Source organism: Sorex araneus, chromosome 1 (assembly GCF_027595985.1).
Source record: "Sorex araneus isolate mSorAra2 chromosome 1, mSorAra2.pri, whole genome shotgun sequence".
Classification (NCBI taxonomy): Eukaryota; Metazoa; Chordata; class Mammalia; order Eulipotyphla; family Soricidae; genus Sorex; species Sorex araneus.
In genome coordinates, this window is record NC_073302.1 from 11,317,173 (window position 1) to 11,344,607 (window position 27,435).

The window sequence follows — 27,435 nt, forward strand, 5'->3', positions numbered from 1 at the left end:
GGGCTTTGTGCTCGCACAGCGATGGTTCTGCCTAGGGCCAGGCTCTTCGTCCTGGAGGCCCAGCTTGTCCTCGGGACACTCAACCCTCTGACAAGCTGCTGGGAGGAGCGCAGAGAATCCACAAGGCGGCCTGTGGCCCGCACCCCGCGGCTGCCCGTTCGAGGAGCCCCCCTCCTCCGACGGGGCTCAGACTCCGTGCGCCTAGAAATGCCCTTGGCGAGCGGGGCCCCGGGCTCGTCCCCACCTGCACTCAGGAGGTACATGGGGCTGAGGGTGCCTTTATTCCCGGGTCGGTCCCGGTGCCACCCCGCGGGCGTCCCGGGAGGCCGGCAGCCACCGCCGCGCCGCCCGGCTCACACCTCGGACCAGGTGGGCTTGTTCTCGTCCCAGCCTTTCCGGCATGTGCGGGTGATCCACTCGTGCTCGTCATCATCTGCAGAGGAAGAGGGAGGCTGGTCACGGTCACGCCCAGGCAGATGGTGCGGGCCCCCGGGGCGGGCCTGCCTGGCCTTCAGAAAGCGCCCCCCCAGCCCTCGGGTCCTGCCGCCTCCTTGTCTGGCTCGTCCTCCTCCTTCTCATTTCACTTTTGGTTTTGGGGCCCCCACCCGCGTGGCTTTTCGGGCTTACTCCCGACCCTGCAGTTAGGGTCACACTGGACGAGATTCTGGGGACCCTCTGGGGTGCTGGGGATCAGACCTGGATCTGGGTCGGCCACATGCCAGGCAAGCGCCTACCCACTCTCTTATCTCTCCAGCCCCTCCATTCTCCTGTTTCTTTTTCACTGGGGGCGGGGCTCCCAGCTCTGTCCTTGGGAACTCCTCCCTGCAGTGCTCAGGGGAGCACAAGGTGATGGGGACAGAGCCCCAGGCCTCCTGCATGCAAAGCCTGTGCCTGAGAGAGCTCTCTCTGACCCTGGGCTGGCGCTCTCTCTCTCTCTCTCTCTCTCCCTCTCCCTCTCTCTCTCTCTGTCTCTCTCTCTCCCTCTCTCTCTCTCTCCCTCCCTCTCTCCCTTTACCTCTCTCTTTCTCTCTTCCTTTTTTTTGGGGGGGTCACACCCAGTGATGCACAGGGGTTACTCCTGGCTCTGCACTCAGGAATTATTCCTGGCGGTGCTCAGGGGACCATATGGGATGCTGGGATTCAAACTCGGGTCGGCCGCATGTAAGGCAAATGCCCTACCCACTGTGCTATCGCTCCAGCCCCTCCTTCTTTCTTTCTTTCTTTCTTTCTTTCTTTCTTTCTTTCTTTCTTTCTTTCTTTCTTCCTTCCTTCCTTCCTTCCTCTCTTCCTCTCTTTCTTTCCCTTTCTTTCTTCCTTCCTTCCTTCCTTCCTTCCTTCCTTCCTTCCTTCCTTCCTTCCTTCCTTCCTTCCTTCCTTCCTTTCTCTCTTCCTCTCTTCCTCTCTTCCTCTCTTTCTTTCTTTCTTTCTTTCTTTCTCTTTCTTTCTTTCTTTCTTTCTTTCTTTCTTTCTTTCTTTCTTTCTTTCTTTCTTTCTTTCTTTCTTTCTTTCTTTCTTTCTCTCTTTCTTTCTTTCTTTCTTTCTTTCTTTCTTTCTTTCTTTCTCTCTTTCTTTCTTCCTTTCTCTTCCTCTCTTTCTCTCTCTCTTTCTTTCTTTCTTTCTTTCTTTCTTTCTTTCTTTCTTTCTTTCTTTCTTTCTTTCTTTCTTTCTTTCTTTCTTTCTTTCCTTCCTTTCTCTCTTCCCTTCCTTCCTTCCTTCCTTTCTTTCTTTTTCTTTCTCTGCTCTCTTTCACTTTTCTTACTTTTTTTTTTTCTTTTTGGGTCACACCCGGTGATGCACAGGGGTTACTCCTGGCTCTGCACTCAGGAATTACCCCTGGCGGTGCTCGGGGGACCATATGGGATGCTGGGAATCAAACCCAGATCAGCTGCATGCAAGGCAAACGCCGTACCCGCTATGCTATCGCTCTAGCCCCCTCTTTTCTTATTTTTTGGGGGGCTCACCCAGCAGTGCTCAAGGGTGACTCCTGGCTCTGTGCTCAGGAATCACTTCTGCCGGGGCTCACAGGAATATGGGGTGCTGGGGATGGAACCCGGGTCGGTCGTGTGCAGGACAAGTGCCCTCCAGGCTGCCCTCTCCAATGCCTAGCCCTGGGTTCTTCACCCCAACCCTTCCGAGAGCCAGTGGGAGCCGACCCCCTTTATTTTCTTAGGTTCTTCCCGAGGGTGGTGAGGGGAGCCGGGGCCTCGTGCCAGGGCCCTGATGTCTGTCCAGCTCTCCCCACAGTTTTTCTTCTTTCTGGGGTCACACCCGGTGATGCTCAGGGGTTCCTCCTGGCTCTGCACTGAGGAAAGACTCCTGGCTCGGGGGACCATATGGGATGCTGGGAAACCTGGGTCGCCCTCGTGCCAGGCAAACGCCCTCCCCGCTGTGCTATTGTCCTCCCCACAGTTGTGCCATGGCACGGAGGGGCGTGCCGGCCCCCAGGGAGGGGCAGGGGTGCGGGGTGAGCCTTGGGCCAGCCGAGGGCCGTCTGCCTGCAGGCCTGGACGGCTCTTCCCAGCCTCCTGGGCACAGCCCCTCACCAGCCCTCTGCCCGGCCCCCCCCCTCCCCGCCCCACCAGCCGCCTTCTGCAGCTCCCCGTTACCCCCCGCCCCCGCCACCCCCCTACCAGCACGAGGACCCACCACAAGGACCGGCTCCAACGGTGGGGTCCGCACCCCTGAGTGTGCAGGCGGCTCTGGCGGGCACGTCCTGCTGTTTTGTGGGGGAATGTGGTTCCAATTTCCACGGGGGCCGGGCGCTGGGAGTCGCGCTGTGTCCTGCCTGGCGGGTCTGGGCTGGCGGCTCCCTGCCCACCTACCTCTCTGACACGCCCGCCGCGGGCTCCTGCCGTGCTCCACACTCCCTCCTCCCCAGGGGAGGGGGCTGGGGGGAGGGGAGCCGCTGGGTGCCCCCCCACCTCCTGGTTTCTAGGAGTTTGTGGGTTTGTGGGGGAACTTGGCTGGGGTTCTAGTCCAGGAGGAGGGTCCCGGGACCCCCAGCTGTGCCTGCCCTGGGCTCTCTGGGGTCATGAGGACCGGCCCCCCGGCCCTGCCTCCAGGCCTCTGTCCTCAGGGGCGCCAGTGGGCCCTCAGGGGGGATTCCTGCCCAGAGCTGGAGGGCGAGCCCCAGTCCCCCCCCACCTTATCCAAATCAGAGCCCCTCCCCCACCCCATTTCCAAGCCCCCTGCTTTGGCTCCTGCGAAAGTGCCAGACCCAGGCCCCAGCAGCAGGGTCTTTGCACACCCCAGTCCGTGTAAAGGTCCAGGAGCAGGTGGACGATTTTTCCTCTGGGGGAGGGCTGTGTGCACAAGGGGGCACATCTGGCAGTGACAGTGCTCAGGGGCTCACTAGCAGTGCTCAGGGCTTCCTTCCGGCTGTGTGCTCAGGGGCTCACCCAGCAATGCTCGGGGCTTCCTCCTGGCCGTGTGCTCAGGGGCTCACCCAGCAGTGCTCAGGGGACCACATACAGCGCAGAGGATGGAAACTGAGTCCGCTGCACGCAAGACAAGCACCTTAGCCCCTGTCGTGTCTCCCCGGCCCCGGGGAGCTGGGATCACCCTCATTTCCTAGAGAGGACCAGATTTGCCCCAGGTCCGAATGGGTGGGATTCGAACTAGGCCCGCTAGGTCAGGAGGCCTGACCCCAGGGGGGCTGGAGACAAGGCGGTTGCCCCCAGAGCGAGCCCAGGCTCTTCCTGCCTACCTGCATCCTCACTATGTCGCTTAAATTCCTTTTTTTTTTTTTTTTTTGGTGCTGGGGGCCACACCTGGCAACGCTCAAGGCTGACTCCTGCCTCTGTGCTCAGGGACCACTCCTGGCAGGGCTCAGGGGACGCTGTGGGGGTGCCGGGGAATCAAACTGGGCTTGACCTCGCGTGCAAGGTAGGTGAGCACCCTCCCCGCTGTGCTGCCTCTCCGGCCCTCCCCTGCTCTCTCTCTCTTCCTCAGGAATGTGGCTCTGGCCTTTGAGACCTGTCGCCAAGGCAGCCCGTGAGTGAGCCTCCGTTTCCCCTGGAGAGGTTGCCTGGGACTCAGTTGGGTGGGGGGTGGGTTGTGGGCTCCCCAATGCCCCCCCCACACCCCGCCCCGGGGCGCACGGGCGTGAGGGGGGAGGGCCTTGGCACACAAGGAGTTAAGCGCAGGCAAAGCCCACTTTTGCCACGCGGCGAGCGCCTGGCTGATAATTACAGTTCTGAAGTCCCCGGCGATGCAGTCAATGCAGCTGCAACCTCTTCAGCGCTCACCCCTGAAACCAGCCGGGCCCGGCTCATTGTGCTGCACCAGTCCTGGGCCCCTCCCTGGCCGTCCCCGATTGACAGCCCTGGACTTAACAGGCCTCTTCACTCCCCCTTTCACTCTCTACCTGGCGGCTCAGCCCCCCAATTTGAATCACAGATGCCGCCCCTCCCTCCGGCAGCTGCTCGCCACCCCGCCCCTCCACCTCCTCTTCTTGCCGGGGGTGGGGGGGGGGGGAGATCCCTCTCACCGCCGCAGCCCGCAGCCGCCAGGGTGCCCCTGGCCCTGCCAACGCCAGGGTGGGTGAGGCTACGGGAGCAGCAGCACATCTTCATCAATATTTAAAATGGAATTAAACCTGCCGCTTTGATTAATGCCTCCCAGATCCCGGCAGTTGTGATTACTCTCTTGCAAATTGCGATTGTTGGAATATGTTAATATGATTGTCTGAGAACATCTTCACCTTCTCCCATCATTTTTGCACACCCCCCCCAATTTTTGGCAGGAGGGGAGAGGCGGGAGAGTTGGGGTTGAGGGGGGGGGGACTGGCTGGCTGGGGACTGGATGGAAGAAAGCACTCCCATAAACTCTTTCATCAATTGAAAATTATTACCCTGGGCACAACTGCCCGTGGTTCAGAGGGGAAAGGAAAAGAGATTTCTGGTCTGGTGCATTTATCTTGGGAAAGTTTGGGGCCTGCCTGAGCTCAGGGGGAGCTGGCTGGCCCCAGGACTGTTCAGAAGCAAGAAACGGGGAAAGAGTTTGCCTTTCTAAAACAAAAGAAAAAGGAATATTTGCCACATATTCATTCGCTTGACAAATAATTTTTAAATACCTGCCCTGTGCCCAGCAAGGGCAGAGTGGGAGAATCTGTGAGCTGGTGTTTAGCAGCTTTAGGGCTGGAGGGATAGAGCGTTTGCCTTGCATGCGGCCGACCCAGGTTCGATCCCCTTCATCCCGTATGGTCCCCCAGAGCACCGCCAGGAGTAATTCCTGAGTGCAGAGCCAGGAGTCACTCCTGAGAATCACCGGGTGTGATCCAAAAAGAAAAACAAAGACAAGTTAGCAGCTTTTGGGGGAAAACGGTTATGAAGAGTGTACAAACGTCTCTGATGCTCTTTTGGGGTGGCGTGTTGAGCACATCTGGCCAGGGTCAGGGGTCACTCCTGACGCTGTGCTTATAAATCACTCCTGACTCTGCTCGAGGAGTCCTTAGGGTGCTGGGGCTCCAACCTGGGTCTTCAACACGCAGGGCAAGTACCTAACCCACTGCACTCCTCTCCTGCTACAATTTTTTGTTTCTTGGTTTTATTTTTTCCTACAGTTTTTTTTTTCTTTTTGGGTCACACCCAGCGATGCACAGGGGTTACTCCTGGCTCTGCACTCAGGAATTACCCCTGGCGGTGCTCAGGGGACCATATGGGATGCTGGGAATCGAACCTGGGTCAGCCGCGTGCAAGTCCTTAGGGTGCTGGGGCTAAACACCCTACCCGCTGTGCTATCGCTCCAGCCCCTCCTACAGCTTTTTTTTTTTTTTAAGGTGGGAAGAAGTAAGAAATGGCAAGCACAGGCAGTGTAATCTCTGTCAAGTTCATGTACAGAAGGAAAAATGGGAAGATGCTGAAAGGAAAATGTGAGGGACGATCAGGTCTGGACTGTGGGCGGGGAGAGGTGCTGTGGTATTGGCGTTTCCCAGCCCTCCCTTGAGATGTATCAGTCACAGAAAACATTATCGCTGGTCCCCACCCCCGCGGTTGGGTCATTTTCTGCCTTTTATTAATTTTTTTTAAAAAATAGGGGGCTGGAGTGACAGTACAACGGGGAGGGCGTTTGCCTTGCATGCGTTCGACCTGGGTTTGATTCCCAGCATCCAATATGGTCCCTTGAGCACTACCAGGAGTAATTCCTTTTTTTGTTTGTTTTTTTTTTTTGTTTTTTGGGTCACACCCGGTGATGCTCAGGGGTTACTCCTGGCTCTGCACTCAGGAATTACTCCTGACAGTGCTCGAGGGACCATATGAGATGCTGGGATTCAAATCCAGGTCGGCTGTGTGCAAGGCAAACGCCCTACCCGCTGTGCTATCGCTCCAGCCCCCCGCCCCCCCCCCCACCTGGAGTAATTCCTGAGTGCAGAGCCAGGCGTAACCCCTGTGCATTGCCGGGTGTGACTCATAAAGATAAATAAATAAATAAAATTTCAAAATTAATATCCAGATACCTAGAAACTCCTGGAGGATTTTTGAACTTCTAACGCATCCTGGGCTGGAGCAATCGTCCACCGGGCAGGGTGTTTAGCTTGCATACTGGCCAATCCAATGTTCGGCCCCCCATGCCCACTAGGAGTGGTCCCTGAGTGCAGAGCTAGGAGAGGAAGCCCTGAGCATTGCTGGGTGTGGCCCCAAACCAAAACAAAGTAAAACAAACCAATAAACAAGCACAAAAGGTGCAGCATCCAGGGTTGACAAGCACACCTGGAAATCAGAGCCAATACAAATGCGCCGAAGAATTCCTCGCAGCTTCTATGGACGTCCTGCTTGAAGGACCTGGGCCCTTGGGGAGGTGCCCGGAGAACAGAGGGGAAGAGGCTTCCTGCACAACCATCCAGGTGAGCCGGGCAACCTGCCCCAGGTGATGGCAGGTGAGGGACAGGACATTCCCCACTGCATCCTGCCTCCGCCTGGTCCCCAACTCCAGCTCGAGCATGCAGAAACCCCACATCGAGAGAAACCCCCAATGTTCTTTCCATTTTATTCTTGGGCCATGTCCAGCTCTGCTCAAGGCTTACTCCTGGCTCCGTGCTCAGGAATTACTCTCGGTGGTGCTCGAGGAACATACGTAGTCCTGGGGATCCCATATGCTTGGCGAACGCCTTCACCCCTGTACTACCTCTCCATCTGCCCTCCCCCCCAATTCTGGGGGGATGCCAACCCGGCGGTGCTCAGGACCTACTCTTGGCTCTGCACTCAGAGACCCTATGGGATGCCGGGGATCACACCCCGGTTGGCCAATGTACTCTTTCCTGCAGTCACTCTGGAAACCTAAACTGGTTCCAGAAGAAAGTTCATGGCAAACGTATACAAATGATGAGGTGAGGGAGCCATGTTCTCTAAGAGGAGACGCCTGTCCCCCAGTCATTCAAGATACTTTTCCCACCTTCCTCTGTCTCCTGCACCCCTCTGGCCCCAGATTGCAATATAGGAGCCTGCATTTATTCTCACTTTGGGGCTGTGATTTCTCTCTCCAACCGCAGGAGCCGTGTCTGCCGGGCACCCAGGAGATGCTTCGCAGAGATGCCACCTGGAAACCAGCCGGGGCATTCTCACTTGCCTGCCTGGCTCTGGGGCCCGTACTTCATCCCCCTCTCAGCTCCCCTGCCCTAATCTCAGGACCCCTCATCTAATGGCTTTCACTCCCAGTCGCTCGAACCCGCCTCCTTGCAGCTTCCCACAGCCCAAGCCTGTGCGGGGGTGTAGGGGGGCTACACTCAGCTCTATGCTAGGAAGACCACGACGTGCTGGGGGCGGAAGCCGAGCCCTCCCCCGCATGCCATGTCTGTGCTCAGCGTGTCCTGCGCCCGCCCTGGCCTGACAGAGGGCTGCCTTCATCACAAGTGGGTGCCCCGCGGGAGACGCGTGTCTTTCCAGGACTGTGGGCAAAGACCGGGGACGCGTGGGAACTCGTGGCAGTGGGGAGGCATTTGGGGTGGCCTGGGTGGCTCCTCCCTGTCCCAGGTCATGAGTCATGATCACGGTGCCCGCCTGGGCCAGTCCTGGCCAGTCCACCCCCAGGGCCCCACGGTGGGGTCCTTAATAAGCACTCAGTGAGCAGAGAGCCACTGGAGGTAGATCAAGGAGGGGACATGAAAGGAACAGGTTCCCCTCGTAGTGTTTGGACAAAGGGGGAAGATTGTCCTCCCCGCCCTCTGCAAACGACAAGCCGCAGCCCTGCCTGGCTGTGGTTTCCCTCCGTCGGGAGCGCCCGGGTTGAGCGGCTTCGCAGGGCACCTTCAGAGGGCAGCTCCTCCCTGCACCCCAACCACACTCGGGGCCCCGAGCCCGGGCTTGGCCTGAGACCTGCGTCAACGGGGAGGGCGGGCAGGTCTGCACCAGCGCCGCGTGGGGCCCGGGTCGCCGAGGGTGGCATGGGGGTGGCCAGCGGGTCAAGGCGGCACTGGGGGAAGTGAGAGCCTGGCAGTCACGGGACAGGTGGGCCTGGACCCCCATGCTGGGCGGGAGGACAGTGACCACGCTTTAGAGCAGCCCACTTTGGGGTGCTGCCACTCAGGTTGGGAGCTGGGAGTGTTCGGGTGGGGGGGCGGCAGGGGGCTGCTCTGAGACCGTGCCTGGACAGTGCTGGGCACGGGGCTGCCCACCCCCAAGAGGGTGCAGGTGGCTCGGAGCTCTGCGCCTGGGCAAGGGCCTGCCGCCCACTGGCTGGGCAGTGCGGGACAAGCCATGCCCCCTCCGGGCACTGACTGGTTCCTGGGGCTGCCCCTGCCGCAGGCAGAGGGGGGACGGCTCAGGTGGTCCCACCAGTGTGCACCCAGGAAGTAGAAATAAGGAGTAAGGAGGCCCCCCCTTTTTTTTTTTTTTTTTTTGCTTTTTTGGGTCACACCCAGCTATGCACAGGGGTCACTCCTGGCTCTGCACTCAGGAATCACCCCTGGCGGTGCTCAGGGGACCATATGGGATGCTGGGAATCGAACCCGGGTCGACCACGTGCAAGGCAAACGCCCTACGCACTGTGCTATCGCTCCAGCCCCAAGGAGACCCCCTTTGACTGACTCTAATTCATGCTGGATTAACGCCTTCAGTGAGGGTTCATTTGGAGGTTCGGGGACCTCCCAAGCTCAGGAGGCCTGGGGGGTCCTCCCTGGGGTTCTCAGCCCCCGGATGCTGGGCTGCCATGCCAGGGGTTACCGGGGTCAGAGTGCTGGTTCTCAGGGGCCGGGGGGCGCCAGGGCTCAAAGCCAGGTTGGGTGCATGTGCCCTGATCATGCCGGATCTGCTGGTCCCCTGAGGGGCTAACTCAGAGCACCCCCAGGGACTCAGGTGCCCTGGAGTGGGAGGTCGAGGCAGGGAACTGCGTCTCCGGGTCAGTGCCCAGGACCTCAAGGAGCTCAGCTAATGGTTTTTGCTCCAGGTGAGGTGGGCAGGCCACAGCAAGCCGGCTGAGAGGGGAACAGGCGCCCACGGGCCGGGCTCAGAACTTCCCGACACGCCTGTGGATCAAGAACAACCTGTGTGCAGGGGTGGGGGTGGGGGGGGCTGGGTGGGGACTGGGAAAAGGCGGAGCCTCAGATGAAAGGAGAATCTGGCCCAGGAGAGGGACGAGGCTCCGACAACGACGGCTCAGTCTAGGGGGTCCCATTCACCCTCTCCTCAGGGCATGGGACGGGGGGCGGGCACGGTGGTGTGCGGGTCGGGGGTTTGCCCCACCTCATTCCCCTGAACAGAGGGAAGCCACAGTGAGACAGAACAGGCATGTGTGTGGGTGCAGGGGGCAGTGTGAGGGTCCTGTGTGTGTGTGTGTGTGTGTGTGTGTGTGTGTGAATGTGTATGTGTGAGCCGTTGTGTCTGTATGTTATGTATGTATGTGTATATGTGTGTATGTGTAAATGTGTATATGTGTGTGTCTGTGTATATATGTGTATGAGTTAATGTATGTATATATGAGTGTCTGTGCATTTTATGTGTCTCTGTGTATATATGTGCATGTGTGTATATGTGTGTATATGTGTGGATGTGTGTAGATGTGTGTATATATGCATGTGTATGTGTGACCTGATGCCCAGGGACCAGGCATGTGAGAGCATGACCTCCTCTTGTCCTGGGGTCCAGGCCACTATGAAGGGCGCTGTGGTAACCGAGGCTCCAGCCCCAACCTGTGGGCAGGTGCCAGCCCACAGCCGGGAGACGCCCTTTGTGCAAAGGCAGGGCTGCGTGAGCTGCCGGGTGGGTCTGCCCGCAGGGAGGGCGGCATCCAAGGACGGTTCCAGGCAAGAAATAAGCTTTGAACTTGGCTGGCAGAGGTGGTGGGGGGGAGGCCAAAAGGTCAGGGCCTCTGCGCAGGGCCTTCCAGAGAAGAGGGCATCTCTGGGCAGGTGGGGGCAGGGTCACTGGCCGGGGGCTGTAGGTTGGGTTGCTTCATCCACAGAGAACTGAGGGGCAGGACCCAGCCCCCGCCAGGCTCTTTTGTCTGTGTTGGGACCATGCTCAGCAGTGCTCAGGGCTGACTCCTGGTTCTGTGCTCAGGGGCATCACTCCTGGTGGGGCATAGGGGACTCTGTGTGGCACTAGGGATCAAATCCTGGTCAGTCTCACCAAGGCAAACACCCTGCCTGCTGTGTGCTTGCTCTGGCCTCTTTCGGAGGGCCGGGGAGGATGTAAGGCTTATTCAAATGAAAGCAGCTTGAGGGAAAATGGCTCTAAATTCTACAAGGCGAAAGTCATAACTTTAGTTAATAAATTAAAATTAAAGCACTGTAGCACTGTCGTCCCATTGTTCATCCATTTGCTCGAGTGGGCACCAATAACGTCTCCATTGTGAGACTTGTTGTTACTGTTTTAGGCATATTTAATACGCCACGGGTAGCTTGCCAGGCTCTGCCATGTGGGTGGGATACTCTCGGTAGCTTGCTGGGCTCTCCGAGAGGGGCAGAGGAATCGAACCCGGGTCGGCCATGTGCAAGGCAAACGCTCTACCTGCTGTGCTATTGCTCCAGCCCCCAAATTAATGCATTCTGGCTAAATTATTAAACTTAGAATAAAAATTATCCACAACCCTTGAAACCGATTTGCAGGCGTGGTTTCCTCACCTCACTCTGCAAGAATTTCCCGGGGTGCTTGTGGCTCTTTGGAAATCAAAGCTGACTGTTAAACAACTTGGCCTCACAGGCCAGGGGGAGGTAGCACAGTGGGTAGAACACACGCCTTGCACATGACCGACCCTGGTTCAACCCTTGGGGGCAGTGCCAGCAGTGATGCGTGGTTCGTGACTGTAGAGCCTGGAGTGGCCCCTCAGTATTGCCAGCTATGGCCCCAAACCCCCCAAAATAAATTTTAAAATAAATTTAAAAATTTTTTTTACTGGTTGGAGTCACGATTTACTGGACAAAGTTGTAAGAATTCATTCAGGGTTTTAAAACACAAACACAATTTTACATTCAATGTGGGAGTATGGTCACGCTTTGTGTTAGTCACTGGAAGGTCGGAGTGAAGCCATAGAGTGGCCGGGGGCTGGGCCAGGGCTGGGCAGGAAGAAACCAGAGGAATCTCCTAAGTTGGGGGCAGGTGTCGCTGGGAGGGGGGTGCTTGGGACTCCCCAAGGTAGGTCCCGCTCACTGGCTGGGAGGTGCCCAGCCAGGCTGATCCGAGGCACCCCTATTCACGGCCATCCATGGTCAAGGACACGCCGCCTTGAACCCCAGCTCCATCCTGAGTGGGGCCAGACCCTTGCCTGCCAGGGCACTCGGAGGAGAGAGACACTGATGTGGGAATCCCCCTCCCCAGGAAGTGAAGACCCAGCAGGGGGTGGGCGGGGCACACAGCTTTTTTTTTTTTTTTTTTTGGCCTTTGGATCACACCCAGTGATGCTCTGGGGTTACTCCTGGCTCATGCACTCAGGAATTACTCCTGGCCGTGCTCAGGGAGACCATATGGGATGCTGGGAATCGAACCCAGGTCAAATGTATGCAGGGCAAATGCCCTACTCGCTGTACTATCGCTCCAGCCCCGCTTGTCCTTTTAAAACCTAGTCCAATGTCCCCTGGATGGCACTTGGTACCGGGAACCTTCTCTGTGCCCACCCCTCTCAGGCCTGGCACCAGCATAGCAGGGAGAAGAAAAATCACGGATGAGTCCAATTCCACATCCACATCAGGACAGGAGTCCAAACGGGAGTTGGCCTTCCTCCCCGAGCCTGGGCGGAGGCTGGCCTTCCTCCCTGACCATGAGTTTGCTACTTCGTGCTGTTTGCGTTCCGAGGGGCTTGAGGTTCATGACAGACTCCTGAGCATCGGGGCTGGGCAGGAGGAGGCCCCCAGTCCGGGGGGGGGGGTGCTGGCACTGTGGGGGCAGGCACATCCAGAATATCTGAGGCACATCCAGAATCCTGCAGAAACCCGAGACACAACCCTCGGGCCCAGCCCTGGACTCAGCACCGAATGCAGGGGGGAGGGACTGGTTTTGGTCGTCCCTGGACCACCGCAACAGCACCCCGGGCCCCCAACCCTCTGCGGGAGCTCTGCCTCCTTTGTTTTGCTTTTTATTTTTATTGGGGGGGTCACACCCCGAGATGCTCAGGGGTTACTCCTGGCTCTGCACTCAGGAATTACTCCTGGCGGTGCTCAGGGGATATGGGATGCCGAGGATCGAACCCAGGTCAGCCACATGCAAGGCAAACGCCCTCCCCACTGTGCTCTCGCTCTGGCCCCTTGGAGGCACGCTTTGGAGTGCTCAGGGTTAGCTCCTGACTCTGCACTCTGGGATCACTCCTGGTGGGCTCAGGGGGGCCCCTTGGGGTGGTGCCAGAGATCGAACCCGGGTTGGCCTCGTGCAAGGCAGTGCCCTCCCAGCTGCCCGCCCCATTACTCTGGCTTCAGGAGCTCGATTCCTAAGCCCCTTCTTCAGGGCGAGGAGGCTAAGGATCAAAGAAGTGAAGCCTCCCCAGCTCCAGCTCCTGCAGCCGGCATCTGGCGGCAGGTGGGCAGGTGGGCTCTCTCCCGCCCCCTGGCCTGGCCCGGCCCGCCAGCAGCCCTGCCCGCCTCTCCAGGGCCCAAGGATTCTGAGAACCTGAGGCGGGAGCAGCCTGGGAACCCCAGGGACACCAGCCTGGCTTCCACTTCTCTGAAAGGAAGCAAAACCAGCCATCAGGGGCTGGAACAATAGAGAGCCTTGCACGTGGCCGACCTGGGTTCGACTCCCAGCATCCCATAGGGTCCCCCGAGCACCGCCAGGGGTGATTCCTGAGTGCAGAGCCAGGAGTAACCCCTGTGCATCGCCGGGTGTGACCCAAAAAGAAAAAAAAAAAACCCACAGACATCAGGACCCTGGCCAGGAAGTCGTGTGTGTATGTGTGTGTGTGTGTGTGTGTGTGTGTGTGTGTGTGTGTGTGTATGTGTGTGTACCGTTGCCTGGATTTGAAGGGCCCTCCAGGGAATTTCCGTGACCTTAGGAATGGGGGTAGAGGCGCAGATGGCTAAGGGCTGTTCCCAAGGGTCACGAGCAGAGACTTGGACGCCACCAAGGAGGCCCCGAGGCGGAGGGTGCGGGCCTGGCGCGTGGTCTGGGAGGGAGGCTTCTGCCTATTTCTCTCAGGCCGCAGCAGCTCAGCTCGGCTCTGATTCTGGGAGGTTCCCGGCCTATGTGGCAGGCCCCAGCCTGACCTCAGGTGCCGGGCAGGTGGGATCCCGCCCCCAGGCCTTCCTCCGTGAGCTGCACCCGCCAGGAGCCAAGGCAGCCTCTGAGCGTCCGTCTGGACAGCCACCCAGCCCTCGCAGGGCCAGTGTGGGGGTCCCCGAGGGCTTGGTCCGCCCGTGTCCATCTCTTCCCTCATGTGCCAGCAACAGATGCTCCCGGAAGCCCGCAGGATGGGCGCTGTGCGGGCATTTTATTTTTTTAAATTAATTAATTAATTTATTTTGCTTTTTGGGTCACACCTGGCGATGCACAGGGGTCACTCCTGGCTCTGCACTCAGGAATTACTCCTGGCGGTGCTCAGGGGACCATATGGAATGCTGGGAATCGAACCCGGGTCGACCGCGTGCAAGGCAAACGCCCTACCCGCTGTGCTATCGCTCCAGCCCCTGTGCGGGCACTTTATCTGGCACTTAGGAACGTGGCACTGTGCCCCCACAAAGCCTTCCTTCAGGCTCCGTGAACAATGCGGCAGAGAAGCAGGGGTGCCCCCGCAGGCCCGCCCCCAGGTGATTATAACATTTGGGTAAATTGTCTTTTGTCTGGCACAGGGATGCGGCAGGAGGCGGGGAGCGGAGCTGGACTGTTCTCCGGAAGCCACCAGAGGGTCCTGGGGAGGCAGCCTGCAGCCGGCACGGACCCGGAGGAGGCCCTACTGGCGGTGGGCAACAGGGGTCCGGCCCCAGCTCCCCGGACAGGGCTGCAGAGACCCACCCCCTCTGGGACAAGGCGATGGCTTGAAAGCTCTGAGGCATACACGGGGGGCAGAGAACTTTCTGGCTCCTCAGGAATGGGTGTCCTAGCTCTGGGTGACCAGCCCTCTTCTCTCTCCGCGGGACTCGGGGCTCCCCCATCCATCTCTCCCTGGGTCCATGTGACCAGTGGCTGTGTGCATCTAGCGGCTGGAGGGCCCAGACTTTCTCCTCCCATCTCCTCATCTCTTCAATGGGCATAATAAATATCTAAATAAGAAAAATGATAAAGTGGGGTTAGAGCCATAGCACAGCGGGGAAGGCGTTTTTGCCTTGCACACAGCCGACCTAGGTTCAATTCCCAGCATTCCATCTGGTCCCCTGAGCACCGCTAGGAGTCATTCCTGAGTGCAGAGCCAGGAGTCACCCCTGAGCATCACTGGGTGTGAACCCCCCCAAAAAAAATATGATAAAGAGGATCAGTCAGACAGAAGGAGACAAAAGGAACCGCAGGAGTTGCTTCACCAGGGCCTGAACCAGAGCGGTTGAGGGGCGGGGGCGCTCCTTGGCGCTTCCTGCTGGGGCCCTCCTGGTCCAAAGGTCTGGACTGAGTTCTTTTGGAGGAAAGCCTTAGTGGACACCCCTGAGGTAGTGGACAAGGTCTTAGTGTGCTGGCCTGGCACTGTGGGAAGAGCACTGTGAGACAGAGGAAGCCAGGAGAGAACCCCCCCTGCTGCCCGGTCCTGAACAAAGAAGGTTCTGTCTGCCAGAGCCTCAGTTTCCTCACCTGTCCAACTGAGAGACCATGGGATGTCTCCCCCTTGGCAGAGTCTCTGGTGCCCACTCCAGCTCCCGGATCTCTGCACCCTCCCTCCGGTGAGGCCAGCCAGAGTCCCACAGGCCAGGTCCCTTGGCAGAGGGGGGAGGGCATCTCTTTTTCTCTCTATCCTCGCCCCCCACCCCAACCTCCAGTGACTCCCCTTCTCCCCATTGTCTGGCGAAACTGAAAGTCACGTTGGCAGGAGGCTTTCCATCCTGATTGAAGATTCTGTTTGGAGCCCACAGGTTTACTCCCGACGGGGTCTCTCTCCGCAAATAATCACTGGTGTGTGGTATTTTTAAGAAGCCAAAGCCATTGTTTCTGATTGAGGGAAAGTTGGTGCTATTTTGAAGAGCGGGGCGTGAAGCGGTGGCGTTATCTCTTTAACCGTTGGGAATTATGTGCTGTTTGAAAGATTTGTGAGCTCTAGGACATTTGCCAGATGTGCTTGATTCGACGTTTGAGACAACAAAGGGGATAATGTTGGCGGGAATCTTGACGGCATTTCTGATGATCAGGATATTCTTTCAGGATGGTACCGAGACCTTTCGGGGGAAGAATCTCAGCTTTTACATAAACTAATTTGGGATGCTCCCTCTCTGTCTCCCACAAAGCAAATTTAGTTCATTGTTAGTTGTATATATTAAAATGGTTACGAGGGTTTTCTTCCTTTGAATATTAATAATGTGCCTTTCATTGGAGACACTTGCCTGGGGTGTCATTAATTGCGGGGGAGGGAGTAAGGATTAGTGAGTGGTGCAGTTATTTTGCAAATGACTCCTACTCTTAGCTTGGAGGCAAGCAACAGCTCAGGGAAGAAACGCACACAGGCGCACGCACATGCACACTCCTACAAACTGCTCCCTGGCCCAGCTTCTGCCGTTGGGGAATGAAAGGGATCTGGGGGGAGGGGAGGGATGGAGCTAATCTCCCAATTTCCCACCATATTAAAGGCAATTATCCCAAATACCTTCCCCTGTGTCCTTATTGGCCCACCGTGAATCAAGGACCCCCCCTTTTCAAATAAGGTAGCATCTCACTCTGGGTACCGCTGTGTTTTTGTCTTAAGGGGAAGAAAAAAAGAGGACCTTTTCAGTGCATTTAGGAATATCACAGCGCTCCTGCTGGGCTTAGGGAAAGGTGTTGGTTGGGGGGGCGGGGAGGATGCTGGGGGAAGGAGACAGCCCGGGCCCCTCAGTCTAGGAAGGAGGGAGCTGAAACACAGGACGAACAGACTGGAACACAGGAGGTGCAGTTGGCTGGGGTGTGACCAGGGGCGCAGAGAGCTCCCCCGTGGCCCCCAGGAAGGGATGACCCTGCCTACCTTGGCTTGCCCAGAGGATGCACTTGGGAAGGGAGGGAGCCGGGGAGGGGGCGGCAGAGAGAGGCAGGCCAGGTGCCCAGCTCAGGCTGCTGCCCAGTGCCCACCACGTGCCTGGAGAGCCACACGCCATTCTTCAGGGGCAGAGCTGAGCCTGGTGCTGTGTGCTAAGTGGTCGGACCGGCCAGAGGAAAGGGGGACGGTACCTGGGGAAGCGGTGGAGGGTGGAGGGGGGGTAACTCCACCAGGGAGAAGAGAGACAGGAGACACCCCGAGGACAGCTGCTGGAGGACCACGACGGAAGCCGTCCCTTCTCTCAAGCACCCTCGGGGGAGGAGGCAAGTCCCGGGGCCTGGCAGTCCCTTCTTGTCCCCGGAAGGTGACCCAGTCGCCTTCGTAGACTCGCAGGCACGACTGTCAACCACCTTGATCAGCACTCGGCCTAGGCCTGGGGTCAACTGCTGGGCCGCACACCTGGGTGGGTTTTCTTTTTGGGGAGAGGGGGGCACTTTTTGGACCACAGCCAGCGATGCTCGGGGCTTCCTCCTCGCCCTGCACTCAGGAATCACTCCTGGCGGTGCTTGGGGGACCCGATGGGATGCCGGGGATTGAACCCAGGTCAGCCACACGCAAGGCAAACACCCCCCTCCTCGCCCCCCCTTGTACTATCGATTAGTTCCCCCTCCCCTCCTCTCCCCCACACTTGGTTTTAATTTTTTTTTAAAATGGGGGGGGGGGGCTGGAGCGATAGCACAGCAGGGAGGGTGTTTTCCTTGCACACAGCCGACCCGCGGTTCAATTCCCAGCATCCCATAGGGTCCCTGAGCACTGCCAGGAGTAATTCCTGAGTGCAGAGCCAGGAGTCACCCCTGTGCATCGCTGGGTGTGACCCCAAAAAGAAAAATAAATTTAAAATAGGGGTGTTATAATGGTGCTGGCGGGCAGGGGCCATTCCTGGTGATGGGGTGGGATGGGGCAGGGGGCAGGAGATGCCAGAGGTAAAACTCAGAGCCTCACACGTGACGCCTGCACCCACCAAGTTCACAGACACTTTGGACTGTCTCACCAGCGGCTGCACATTTTTTGTGCAGGGTCGGGAGGGTTGTCTTCTTGTTTGTTTGTTTGTTTGTTTGTTTGTTTGTGGGCCACGTCTAGTGGTGCTCTGGGACTACACCAGGTCCAGTGTTTGGGGGACTCTGCAGTGCCAGCAGTCGAACCCAGACTTCCCCCCCCCTTGCAAAGCTCGCACTCTGACCTTCTCAGCGACTTCCCTAGTCCCTGAGCTGCCCACGTGGAAAGCCAAGATTTCTCGAGAGTAAGGACCAATATCAAACCCACGGGCCCACTCTACAGATGAGGACACAGAGGCACCCGGGGGCGGGGGGACACGAAGGTAGCTGTCCATGGTGGGTCCAGAGGAGGGAAGGCGGCCAGAGACTGGACGTCACGACCCCTCTGCCCGGACCTGCTCCGGCTCTCCAGCCCCTTGCGGGAGGCCTTCCTCACTCGGTTCCGGCTGCCTTTCGGGCGCGGCGGCGGGGGTGAGGGGATGGGTGCTGTCTGCTCTGCACTGAGTTGCTTCCTGCTGGGGTCCGGGGCGCGCATCTCCTCAAATCTAGCGTTAGTGAGAGTCGGGCTCCTGCCCGCCCGCAGCAGGTGCATTGCCGAGCCCCCGTAAGAGACAAACCGGAAGTGACAGACCCTCTGGGCTCTGTCCCGGCACCGAGAACAAGCAGAGAAGGGCAGCAAGGCGGGGAGGAAGTGCAGAGGGCTGAGTGTGGGCTTTGCACGCGTGAGGCCACCCGACCCCCGTGGTCTGCCTCACCGGAACTGGGCGCCCGTACCCCACTCCCCGACAGGACGCCGAGGGGACCCTCTCCTTCCTGCTGGCCGGGCTCCGAGGCTTGAGACTAGCCGCAGACGCCTCTTGCCTGGCCCCATCCCAGAGCCTGGCTGGCTGGGGCGCTCTAGGACTCACGTATGCACAGGAGGAGGGGCTGGACCCGAACGGGCCCCTTACCCCCCCATGAGGAAAGGCATCCTTAGGAGCCCCCCAGCCCCAGGAGCAGGGCACCCCTGCAAAGCACGACTTCCCTCCAAGCCGGCTGACTGCGGGTGGTGCCAAGGTGATCCCAGGTGCCCCTACCCGTGACCTCCCCAGCTCGGAGCCACCCAGGGGGCCGGCGGCTCTCTGGCAATGGTGGTTCTGGCCGCCGCCGTGTTTACTCCGGACTGGCCTCCGTGGACTGTCACCCGCCCCGGGCCGCGGGGACGGCTCTGCCCCGTGCCCTCAGGATGGCAGCAGGAAAACACTGTCTGTGGGGGCAGATCGGAATGCAGGGGCGGGGCGGGGGGAAAGGGAAGGTGGCCCGAAGGCCGGGTCGTCCCGGCGGGGAGAGGTGAGTCAAGGGTAATGACTAGGTGGCCCCGAGCAGACAGTCCCTGTTAGTGGTTTGCAGGACCCTCCGCGTGCCATCTGTCCTATAATATCGGGACCAAAATACCCCTTGGCTCCCTTTCTCCGCCATCAGGGATGCTTACGGGTGGAAGGACCCTAGAAATTATCCAGCCCGACTCCCTCATTTGACAGATGAAGAGAACGGGGGACCCAGAGGGAGAAAGCCCAGGCCCGGGTCAGCCAGCAGGCAGCCCGAGGGCCGGGGTCCTCCTGACCTCAGCCCACCTACCTCTCGGCAGCCCTTTCTCGGCGGGGGACCAGGCCCCTTGGGATGGATGCAGGGGTGCGTGGTACCTGCCTTGGCTCCCGCCAGGCCCCTCCTTCCTAGGAGCCCTGAGCTGCCCGGGGAATGGCCGCAGCAGCCCTGGCCGCCCGCCCGCCAGCCCACACCTTTGTCTGCGCCCTTCCCCTCCGTTTCCGCTCTGTGTTCCGTACGGGGATGCTGGCAGCTGTGCACTGCCCGGGGCAGGGTTCTCCAGGTGTCCCCACAGGGGTGGGCCGCACGTCCCCTGGACTTCCCGTCCCCACTCTGGGACAGAAGGTGTGTGACAGACAGTTACAGTGTGGTTTCCGGAAAAACGTGACTAGAGGGAGAGAGAGAGAGAGAGAGAGAGAGAGAGAGAGAGAGAGAGAGAAGGAGAGAGAGAGGGAGAGAGAGAGGGAGAGAGAGAGAAGGAGAGAGAGGGAGAGAGAGAGAGGGAGAGAGAAGAGAGGGAGAGAGAGGGAGAGAGAAGAGAGGGAGAGAGAGAGGGAGAGAGAAGAGAGGGAGAGAGAGAGGGAGAGAGAAGAGAGGGAGAGAGAGAGGGAGAGAGAAGAGAGGGAGAGAGAAGAGAGGGAGAGAGAAGAGAGGGAGAGAGAGAGGGAGAGAGAGAGGGAGAGAGAAGAGAGGGAGAGAGAGGGAGAGAGAGAAGAGAGGGAGAGAGAAGAGAGGGAGAGAGAGAGGGAGAGAGAAGAGAGGGAGAGAGAGAGGGAGAGAGAAGAGAGGGAGAGAGAAGAGAGGGAGAGAGAAACAGGGAGAGAGAGGGAGAGAGAGAGGGAGAGAGAGAGGGAGAGAGAGAGAAGAGAGGGAGAGAGAGAAGAGAGGGAGAGAGAGAGAAGAGAGGGAGAGAGAGGGAGAGAGAGGGAGAGAGAAGAGAGGGAGAGAGAGAAGAGAGGGAGAGAGAGGGAGGAGGAGAGAAGGGGGAGAGGGGGGATGAGGGCAGATGACGGGACGGGGGAGGCTCCCCAAACCGCCTCCTGGGCTTCTGTTGTTGGGTCGGGAGGAAGAGGCGTCTTCCCTCTTTGCTCCGGTCAGGGCGGCGTCTGTTCTGGGCTCTCACGCTCCTGCCCCTCTAGCCAGCTCCGCTGCTCTCCCTGCAGGGTCCTGCTGGGCACGCCTGTCCCCCGGGCCCCTCTCGGGTCCCCCCTCGCCCTCCTAGGCCTTCTGGCCCCAGCTCCTGTGTTTCTCCCCTCGCCCAGGCAGCCGCTGCCTCTTTGTCCTCTCATCTCTGTCATTTCTTTTTTTATAGATTTCTCTTTTTTTCTTTTTGCTTTTTTTTTGGGGGGTCACACCCGGCGATGCACAGGGGTTGGTTACTCCTGGCTCTGCACTTAGGAATCACCCCTGGCGATGCTCAGGGGACCATATTGGATGCTGGGATTCGAACCCGGGTTGGCCTCGTGCAAGGCAAACGCCCTACCCGCTGTGCTATTCCTCCGGCCCACATCTCTGTCATTTCTGTCTCACTTCTCATGTCCCGTCGTCCCTCCTCACCTAACTCTTGGACTTTCCCGGGAGAGAGTGCCTTTCCGCGTGGCTGATCGCCCGCCCTGTCCAGGTGGCGAGGAGAGAATCCCGCTGCCGGGCCTTCCCGGGGAGCAGGCACCCCGCCCGGCACACAGTGCTCGCATGAGGGGAGGGAGGAACTGCCAGGAGAGCTGGAGTGAGCCTGTGGCCTGTCCCCGTGCGGCACCAGTGTGTGTGCACATGTGTGCGTACGTGCATGTGTTCACGTGCAGGGCCACTCTCAGCACTAGGGCCCAGCCACAGACCGTGGGCAGGCTGTGTTCTCTTAGTGCGGCCCCAGGAGATCACTTTGTGACCGTCAGTGACCTACTGAGTACATGTCCTGTCCTCCCCCAGAGGGGAAGGGGAGAGGGGAGAGAGAAGAGGGGAGAGGAGAAGGGAGGGGGTATGGGGTGGGGAAGAGGGAAGAGGGAAGCAGAATGAGGGGAGAGGGAAGGGGATGAGGGAAGGGGAGAGGGCAGAGGAGGGAGTGAGGGGAGGGGATAGGGGGCAGGAGAGAGGAGTGAAGGGAGAGGGGAGGGTCGCAGGTAGGGGAGAGGGGAGAGGAAAGACAGAGGGAAAGTAGGAAGCAGGGGAGAGGGGAGGGTAGGAGGTATGGAGGAAGGCAGAGAAGTGAGGGGAGAGGGGAGGACAGCAGGTAGGGGAGAGGAGAGAGGAGAGGGGAGAAGGGAGGGGAGGAGGTAGGGGAGAGAGGAGGAGGTAGAGGAGAGGGGAGAGGAGAGGGGAGAGGGGAGAGGAGAGGGGAGTGGAGAGAGAAGGTACGGGAGAGTGGGAGAGGGGAGGGGAAGAAGTAGAGGAGAGGGGGAGAGGGGAGGGGAAGAGGTAGGGGAGAGGAGAGGAGAGCCGGGGAGAGGGGAGGGGAAGGGGAGGGGAGAGGGGAGGAGGACTCTGCTCTCCAGGCTCCCTCTAGACTACCCAGCAGCTTCCTTCTCATTACAGAGCAGGTTTCTTGACTGTGCTTTAGAGACCATGAACTCCTTAGGATATGTGCACTCTGTGTGTGTGTGTGCGTGTGTGTGCTTGTGCGTGTGTGTGTGTGTGTGTGTGTATACGTGGATGCTTATCGATGGGCATTTTCCTAGGAAGGGGTCCGTAGTCCTTGTAAAACCAAGAATAGCTGTGATTCTTTTTTTTTTTTTTTCTGCTTTTTGGGTCACACCCAGCAATGCACAAGGCTTACTCCTGGCTCTGCACTCAGGAATTACTCCTGGCGGTGCTCAGGGGACCACATGGGATGCTGGGAATCGAACCCGGGTTGGCCGAGTGCAAGGCAAAAGCCCTACCCACTGTGCTGTCACTCCAGCCCCAGCTGTGATTCTTGAGAGAAGTGAGGATTCCTGCATTCAAGGGAAGTAAATATTGTCCCCTTTTTGTTACTGCCCCTTAGGAGCCACACCTGAAGGGCTCGGGGGCCATAATTTGAAGCCGAGGGCTGAACTGGGGACGGATGTGTGAGGACAGGTGCCTGGGCCCTTGGGCCCAGTCTGATCAGCCTGCGCTCCCGGGTGCGCCCCAGAGGGAGGCTCAGCAGCCTTCCTGGACCCCGGAAGCCCTGGCCTCTAGGCCTTCCCCAGACCCAGTGGCCAGTTCTCAGCTGCCCTGCAGCTCTCAGCTCTTATCACCTTCCCGACACCCTCCAGAGCTCTGCTTCCAGCTGCACTGCCCCTTCTCTGCACCCCGCATCACCCCCATGCACCGGACCCCCACTTCTTCCCCCCCCCGCTGCCCTGGTCCAAGGCCCTGTTTCCCGATTTCACGGCATAAGAGCAACCAATGGTTCCTCACAGGAACCCCAGAGAAAAGGGGGTTGTGTGTGTAGCTGTGGTCAGCTCGGGTGACCAAGCACAGCACCCATGCACGGCACCTGACTGTGTGTTCATGTGTCACTGAGGGGCCGGAGCACTGCTCCAGACGGTAGGGCACTTGCCTTGCATGCGGCCGACCTGGGTTCAATTCCTGGCATCCCGTGTGGTCCCCTGAGCCCTGCCAGGAGTGATCCCCGGGTGCTAAACCAGGAGTAGGCCCTGAGCAGAGCCGGGTGTGGTCCCCCCAAGTAACCCAACCAAAATAAACTCATTGAAAAGGAGCAGGCAAAACTCAGCACTTCCTCCTAATGCTCACTCAGTGGCCACCGGCCACTGCAGACCCCAAAGTCCTTTATCTCATCTCTGACAAGGCATAGTTTGTCCGCAGGAGAGATCCAAGGCGCGAAGCATTCAGATGATTCCTTTTTATCTTCTCCAGCAGCAGCTGCTTTCTCCTGAGATGCCCCCAACACGCACACACGTGCACAGACACGCACACACATGTGCGTCCATGCATGCATGCAAACACAGACGTGCGCACGCCTGTGTGTGGGCGAGATACGAGACCGCGTGTGCCGAGAGCTCAGAGCTCGGGGGCTCCTACCTGCGTTTCTCAGGAAGTGGTTCTTGTAGTCCCGGATGATCCTCGTGGTGGGGTTGTAGAAGCCTTCCCCGCAGTCGTAAAGGCCGAGAGGGACTTTCCTGGGCGGGTCCATGTTGGTGAGTTGACAGATACCTTGAAAAGATGATGGGGGGCTGGAGCGATAGCACAGCGTGCTTTGCACAAGGCCGACCCGGGTTCCATTCCCACCATCCCATAGGATCCCCCGAACACCGCCAGGAGTGATTCCTGAGTAGGCCAGGAGTAGCCTCTGAACATCACTGGGTGTCACCCAAAAAGCCAAGAAAATAAAATAAAAGATGATCGTGATCATTAAGGCTCCGCTGAGCCCCGGCCCACCCGAGTCTGCTTCCGGGAAGGTCCACTACCAGCTGGGGGCACTGCCTGAGTCTGTCCGTGCAGTGTTTTAGCAACTCTCCATTATCCAAACTGTCCCCCATTTTTCTGGGGAGAAACTGAGGCTCGGACTGACCCAGGCCCTGCCCATGTCTGGTTCCCAGCCGGGGCATTGTTGCTGAGATTTGAGGCCTGGTCATTCTGGCTCCAGGAAGTGGCTCCTTTGCCCTCGGTGGCCCCCACTGGAATCTTGCGGGTGATCTTAGTGACCTATAGCACCCCCCACCACCACCTAAAGACCGCCCAGTGAGTGGGGGGTGTGGGGGCGGGCAGCGGCCAGTACCTGCCGGCTTCAAGCCGTTGCAGATCTCGGTGTAAAACCTCCGGTCGTAGCCGTCACAGTAATGCCAGAACTTGTCCTTATACTTCAGGCCGTCCTCGAAGGTGTAGGTGCCCTGCCACACAGGACAAGGCCCCTGTGTCTGAGCTGCCCAGATGGCCCCTTGCCGAGGCGGGACATCCAGGGCGGTGTGTGTGTGTGTGGGGGGTGCCCTCTCGCTGCGGGAGAGGAAGTGACGTCTGCCCCGGTGACAGAAGAGCTCTGACGGGGACAAGGACGAGGTGTCCAGGGCTGAGCTCTGTGGCAACTCACTGTGGGGTCCCCTCTCACCCGGGTCTGCCCCCTCGGAAGACTAGGATAAGGATGGTGGGGACTTAGGGGTGGGGACCCGAGGAGAACACAGGGGACATTTATTGCCTGTCTTTCTTTGTTTGTTTCGGGGCCACACCCATTGATGCTCAGGGGTCACTCCTTCTCTGCACCCAGGAATTACTCCTGCCAGTGCTCAGAGGACCATATGAGATGCCGAGGATCGAACCTGGGTTGGCCGTGTGCAAGGCAAACGCCCTCATCACCGCTCTACTTTCTCTCTGGCCCCTAGTGCCTGTCTTCTAAGCATTTAAGAAATGGCCAGGGGTGGAGCGATAGCACATCGGGGAGGGCGTTTGCCTTGCACGCAGCCGACCCGGGTTTGATTCCCAGCATCCCATATGGTCCCCTGAGCACCGCCAGGAGTAATTCCTGAGTGCAAAGCCAGAAGTAACCCCTGAGCATTGCCAGGTGTGACCCAAAAACCAGAAAAAAATAAAAATAAAGAAATGGCAAGTTTGGGAACTCTGGCAAGTTTGGCCAGATAGCACAATGGGCAGGGCACTTGCCTTGCCAGCAGCTGACCCAAGTTTGATCCCTGGCACCTCATCTGGTCTCCCGAGTCTTACCAGGAGTGATCTCTGAGTGCAGAGCTAGGAGTAAGCCCTGAACTCCACCCGGTGGCCCCCCCCACCAAAAAGAAAACCCAAAAACCAACGACAAAAAAAGAACAGGCAAGTTTTTATGACTTTGATTATTATCACAGCCAAAAAGGTGGTGGGCCTTTGTCCAAACGCTGTCTGCCCGGGCTGCCTGGCAGTGCAGGAAGTGTCAGGAGGCAGGAAGCGAGGGTGGGGATTGACACTGCTCCTTCCCCGTGTGACCCTGGGTAGGTCACATCCCTTTCCTGGGGCTTCCATCCTCCAAGCTCTCAAGCGAGGAGCACCTCTTCACCCTCTGTAAGGGCGTGAGCGGGCTGCCCTACGCTTTCTTCCTGAGTCTGAGGAGAGCTACGGATCCTTCCCCAGAGAAAAAGAGGGTCCCCCTGTGTTTACACATCACTGCAGATCAAAGTCAGGAGGTCTCACTGAGCCCCGAATTCTATTCACGGCCCACCGAGCCCCAGCAGTTAGGAACGATGATTCGGTCGGAGGACTTCTGTGAGGGCCCCACCCTGTCCAGCAGGTAGGACCCTTTGTGGGGCTGAGGAGGGGACGCAGCCGAATTAACAGACGGAGAGACAGAAGGAGGAGGAGAAAAGGAGAGAGAGCTTTATTCACTGGCAGCTACAGCATTTTATACTTGCCTGCTGGGAGGCAGGTAGTGGTATGCGTGCCCGGACCCCATACAAACAGTAGTCAATCACAGATCGTGACATGTTCATCTATCATGTCAGGCACAGGTGTCGGCTAGTGGAATGGTAAGGTCAGTAACGGCAACCTTGTTACAGAGATTTAATTAGGCCCCTGTTTGAGAAGTGCCAGGCTCTGCCTTACTTGAAGATAAGACCCAGGATTGAAATATGGCTTCCTACAGACTTCGCAGGATAATAGCAGCGATCGGGCCAGCTAGCATAGACCCGGTGGCTGCTCCGGGGCCGGTGCTGGACACAGCACTGGCCTAAACAGCCTCGCTTCCTCTCACAAGCCACCGGGGAGGTGCCTAAGACTAATGAGGCAAATTGGATTACGGACCTCCAAAAGGAACCCCAGCTAATCGCTAGGCTCTGTGAGCACTTCGCAGACTGGACATGTGGATAAGAACTGAAGGGTCTTGAAGGGGAGAAGCTGATCCTGAATTGTCTGGGGGTCCCAGTGCAAACCAAATCCTCTAAGACAGAGGCAAGGGGTGGGGTGGGGAGACAGTCAGAGGAGACAATCATAAAAGCAGAAGGAAAGACCAGAGCGATAGCTCAGCGGGAAGGGCATTTGCCTTGCACTCGGCTGACCTGGGGTTCGATTTCCAGCATCCCATATGGTTCCTTGAGCGACGCCAGGAGTAATAACTGAGTGCAGAGCCAGGAGGAACCCCTGAGCATTGCCACTGTGACCCCAAATGCCCCCCCCAAAAAAAAACAAAAGAGAGAGAGCTGCTGACGTGGTGGGGAAGGTCGGGATGATGCATTGCTGCCGGTCAAGAATACAGGAACCTTTATTTTTCCTTTTTGGGTCACACCCGGCGATGCACTGAGGTTACTCCTGGGTCTGCATTCAGGAATTACTCCTGGTGGTATTGGGGAACTATATGGGATGCTGGGAATCGAACCCGGGTCGGCTGCGTGCAAGGCAAACGCCCTGCCCACTGTGCTATCTCTCCAGCCCCAACAGGCACCTTTTAGCAGGCAGAAAAGGAAAGGAAACGGATCTCCCTGGTGTCCCAGAAGAAAGGTAGCAGGTGGGTCTATTTCAAACTCCAACTTCAAGAAGCTTTGGATGTCTCAAGGCGCTGAGTGGATCATGAACTTTGGTGCCACAATGGGAAACTAGAGTAGGGTGGTCCTCGGCCAGAGAGGGAGAGCGCAACTCCCAGAAATGGGGATGGGTGGACCACACAGAACACAACGAGGGGACTGAGGTTTGTTAGGGACACGCCGGGGGCCCTTCTGAGTGCGGAGGGGAAATCCTGAGCCTGGGAGATGAAGATTAAAGGGAGAAGGGCAGGGGCAGGAGAACCAGTGTGTGTGTGGGGGAGGGCGGGGGGAGGGCAGGGGGAGGGCAGGGATGCCCCCTCTGCAGCCCCCTGCCTGCCCGATCACCTCGATGACGAGTCCCTTCTCCCAGGTGGCATCGAAGCGTCTCCCGTTGGGGAAGAACAGGGTTCCTTTGCCGTGGAACATGCCATCCTTCATGTCCCCCACGTATCTTGTCTCGGTGGGGAGGATGTATTCGGCTTTGCCCTCCATCCTGTAAGCACGAGGGGACTTCGCTGAGGCCCGTGTAGGCTGGAGGATGCAGGGGGCAGGCGTAGGGAAGGCAGCTGGCCCGTGTCCACTCTGTCCCCCGTGGGCAGCCTCCTCTGGCCCCTCGGACCACATGGAGCCTGCTTGGAATAGTATGGCATTTCATTTATCTTATTACTAATTTTTTTTGGGGGGGTGTCTCTCAAGCAGTGGTCAGGAGGTCCTCCTAGCAATTCCTGGCCATTGGGTGAAAGGCTCAACGCCAGGGTTCACAGAGTCTAGTACAGTGAGTAAGGTGTATCCCTTGTAGGCCCAGGTTCAACCCCCAGCACCCCATATGGCTCCTCGAGCACCACCAGGAATGATCCCTGAGCACAGAGCCAGGAGTCATC

At 58.4% G+C, this 27,435-nt stretch overlaps 1 protein-coding gene across 1 annotated transcript in view; it reads right to left on the reverse strand.

Annotated features, from left to right (window-relative positions):
- Nucleotides 1-353: 353 nt before the first annotated feature.
- The window catches only part of MORN5 (MORN repeat containing 5), a 30,313-nt gene continuing 3,231 nt past the window's right edge, over nt 354-27,435 (reverse strand). Inside the window, exons 2-5 of the mRNA XM_055131107.1 lie at nt 26,900-27,047; nt 23,839-23,950; nt 23,142-23,273; nt 354-433 (exon numbers count right to left, since the gene is read on the reverse strand). Coding sequence (XP_054987082.1) covers nt 354-433; nt 23,142-23,273; nt 23,839-23,950; nt 26,900-27,047 — 472 coding nt within the window. The remainder of the gene's footprint in view (nt 434-23,141; nt 23,274-23,838; nt 23,951-26,899; nt 27,048-27,435) is intronic.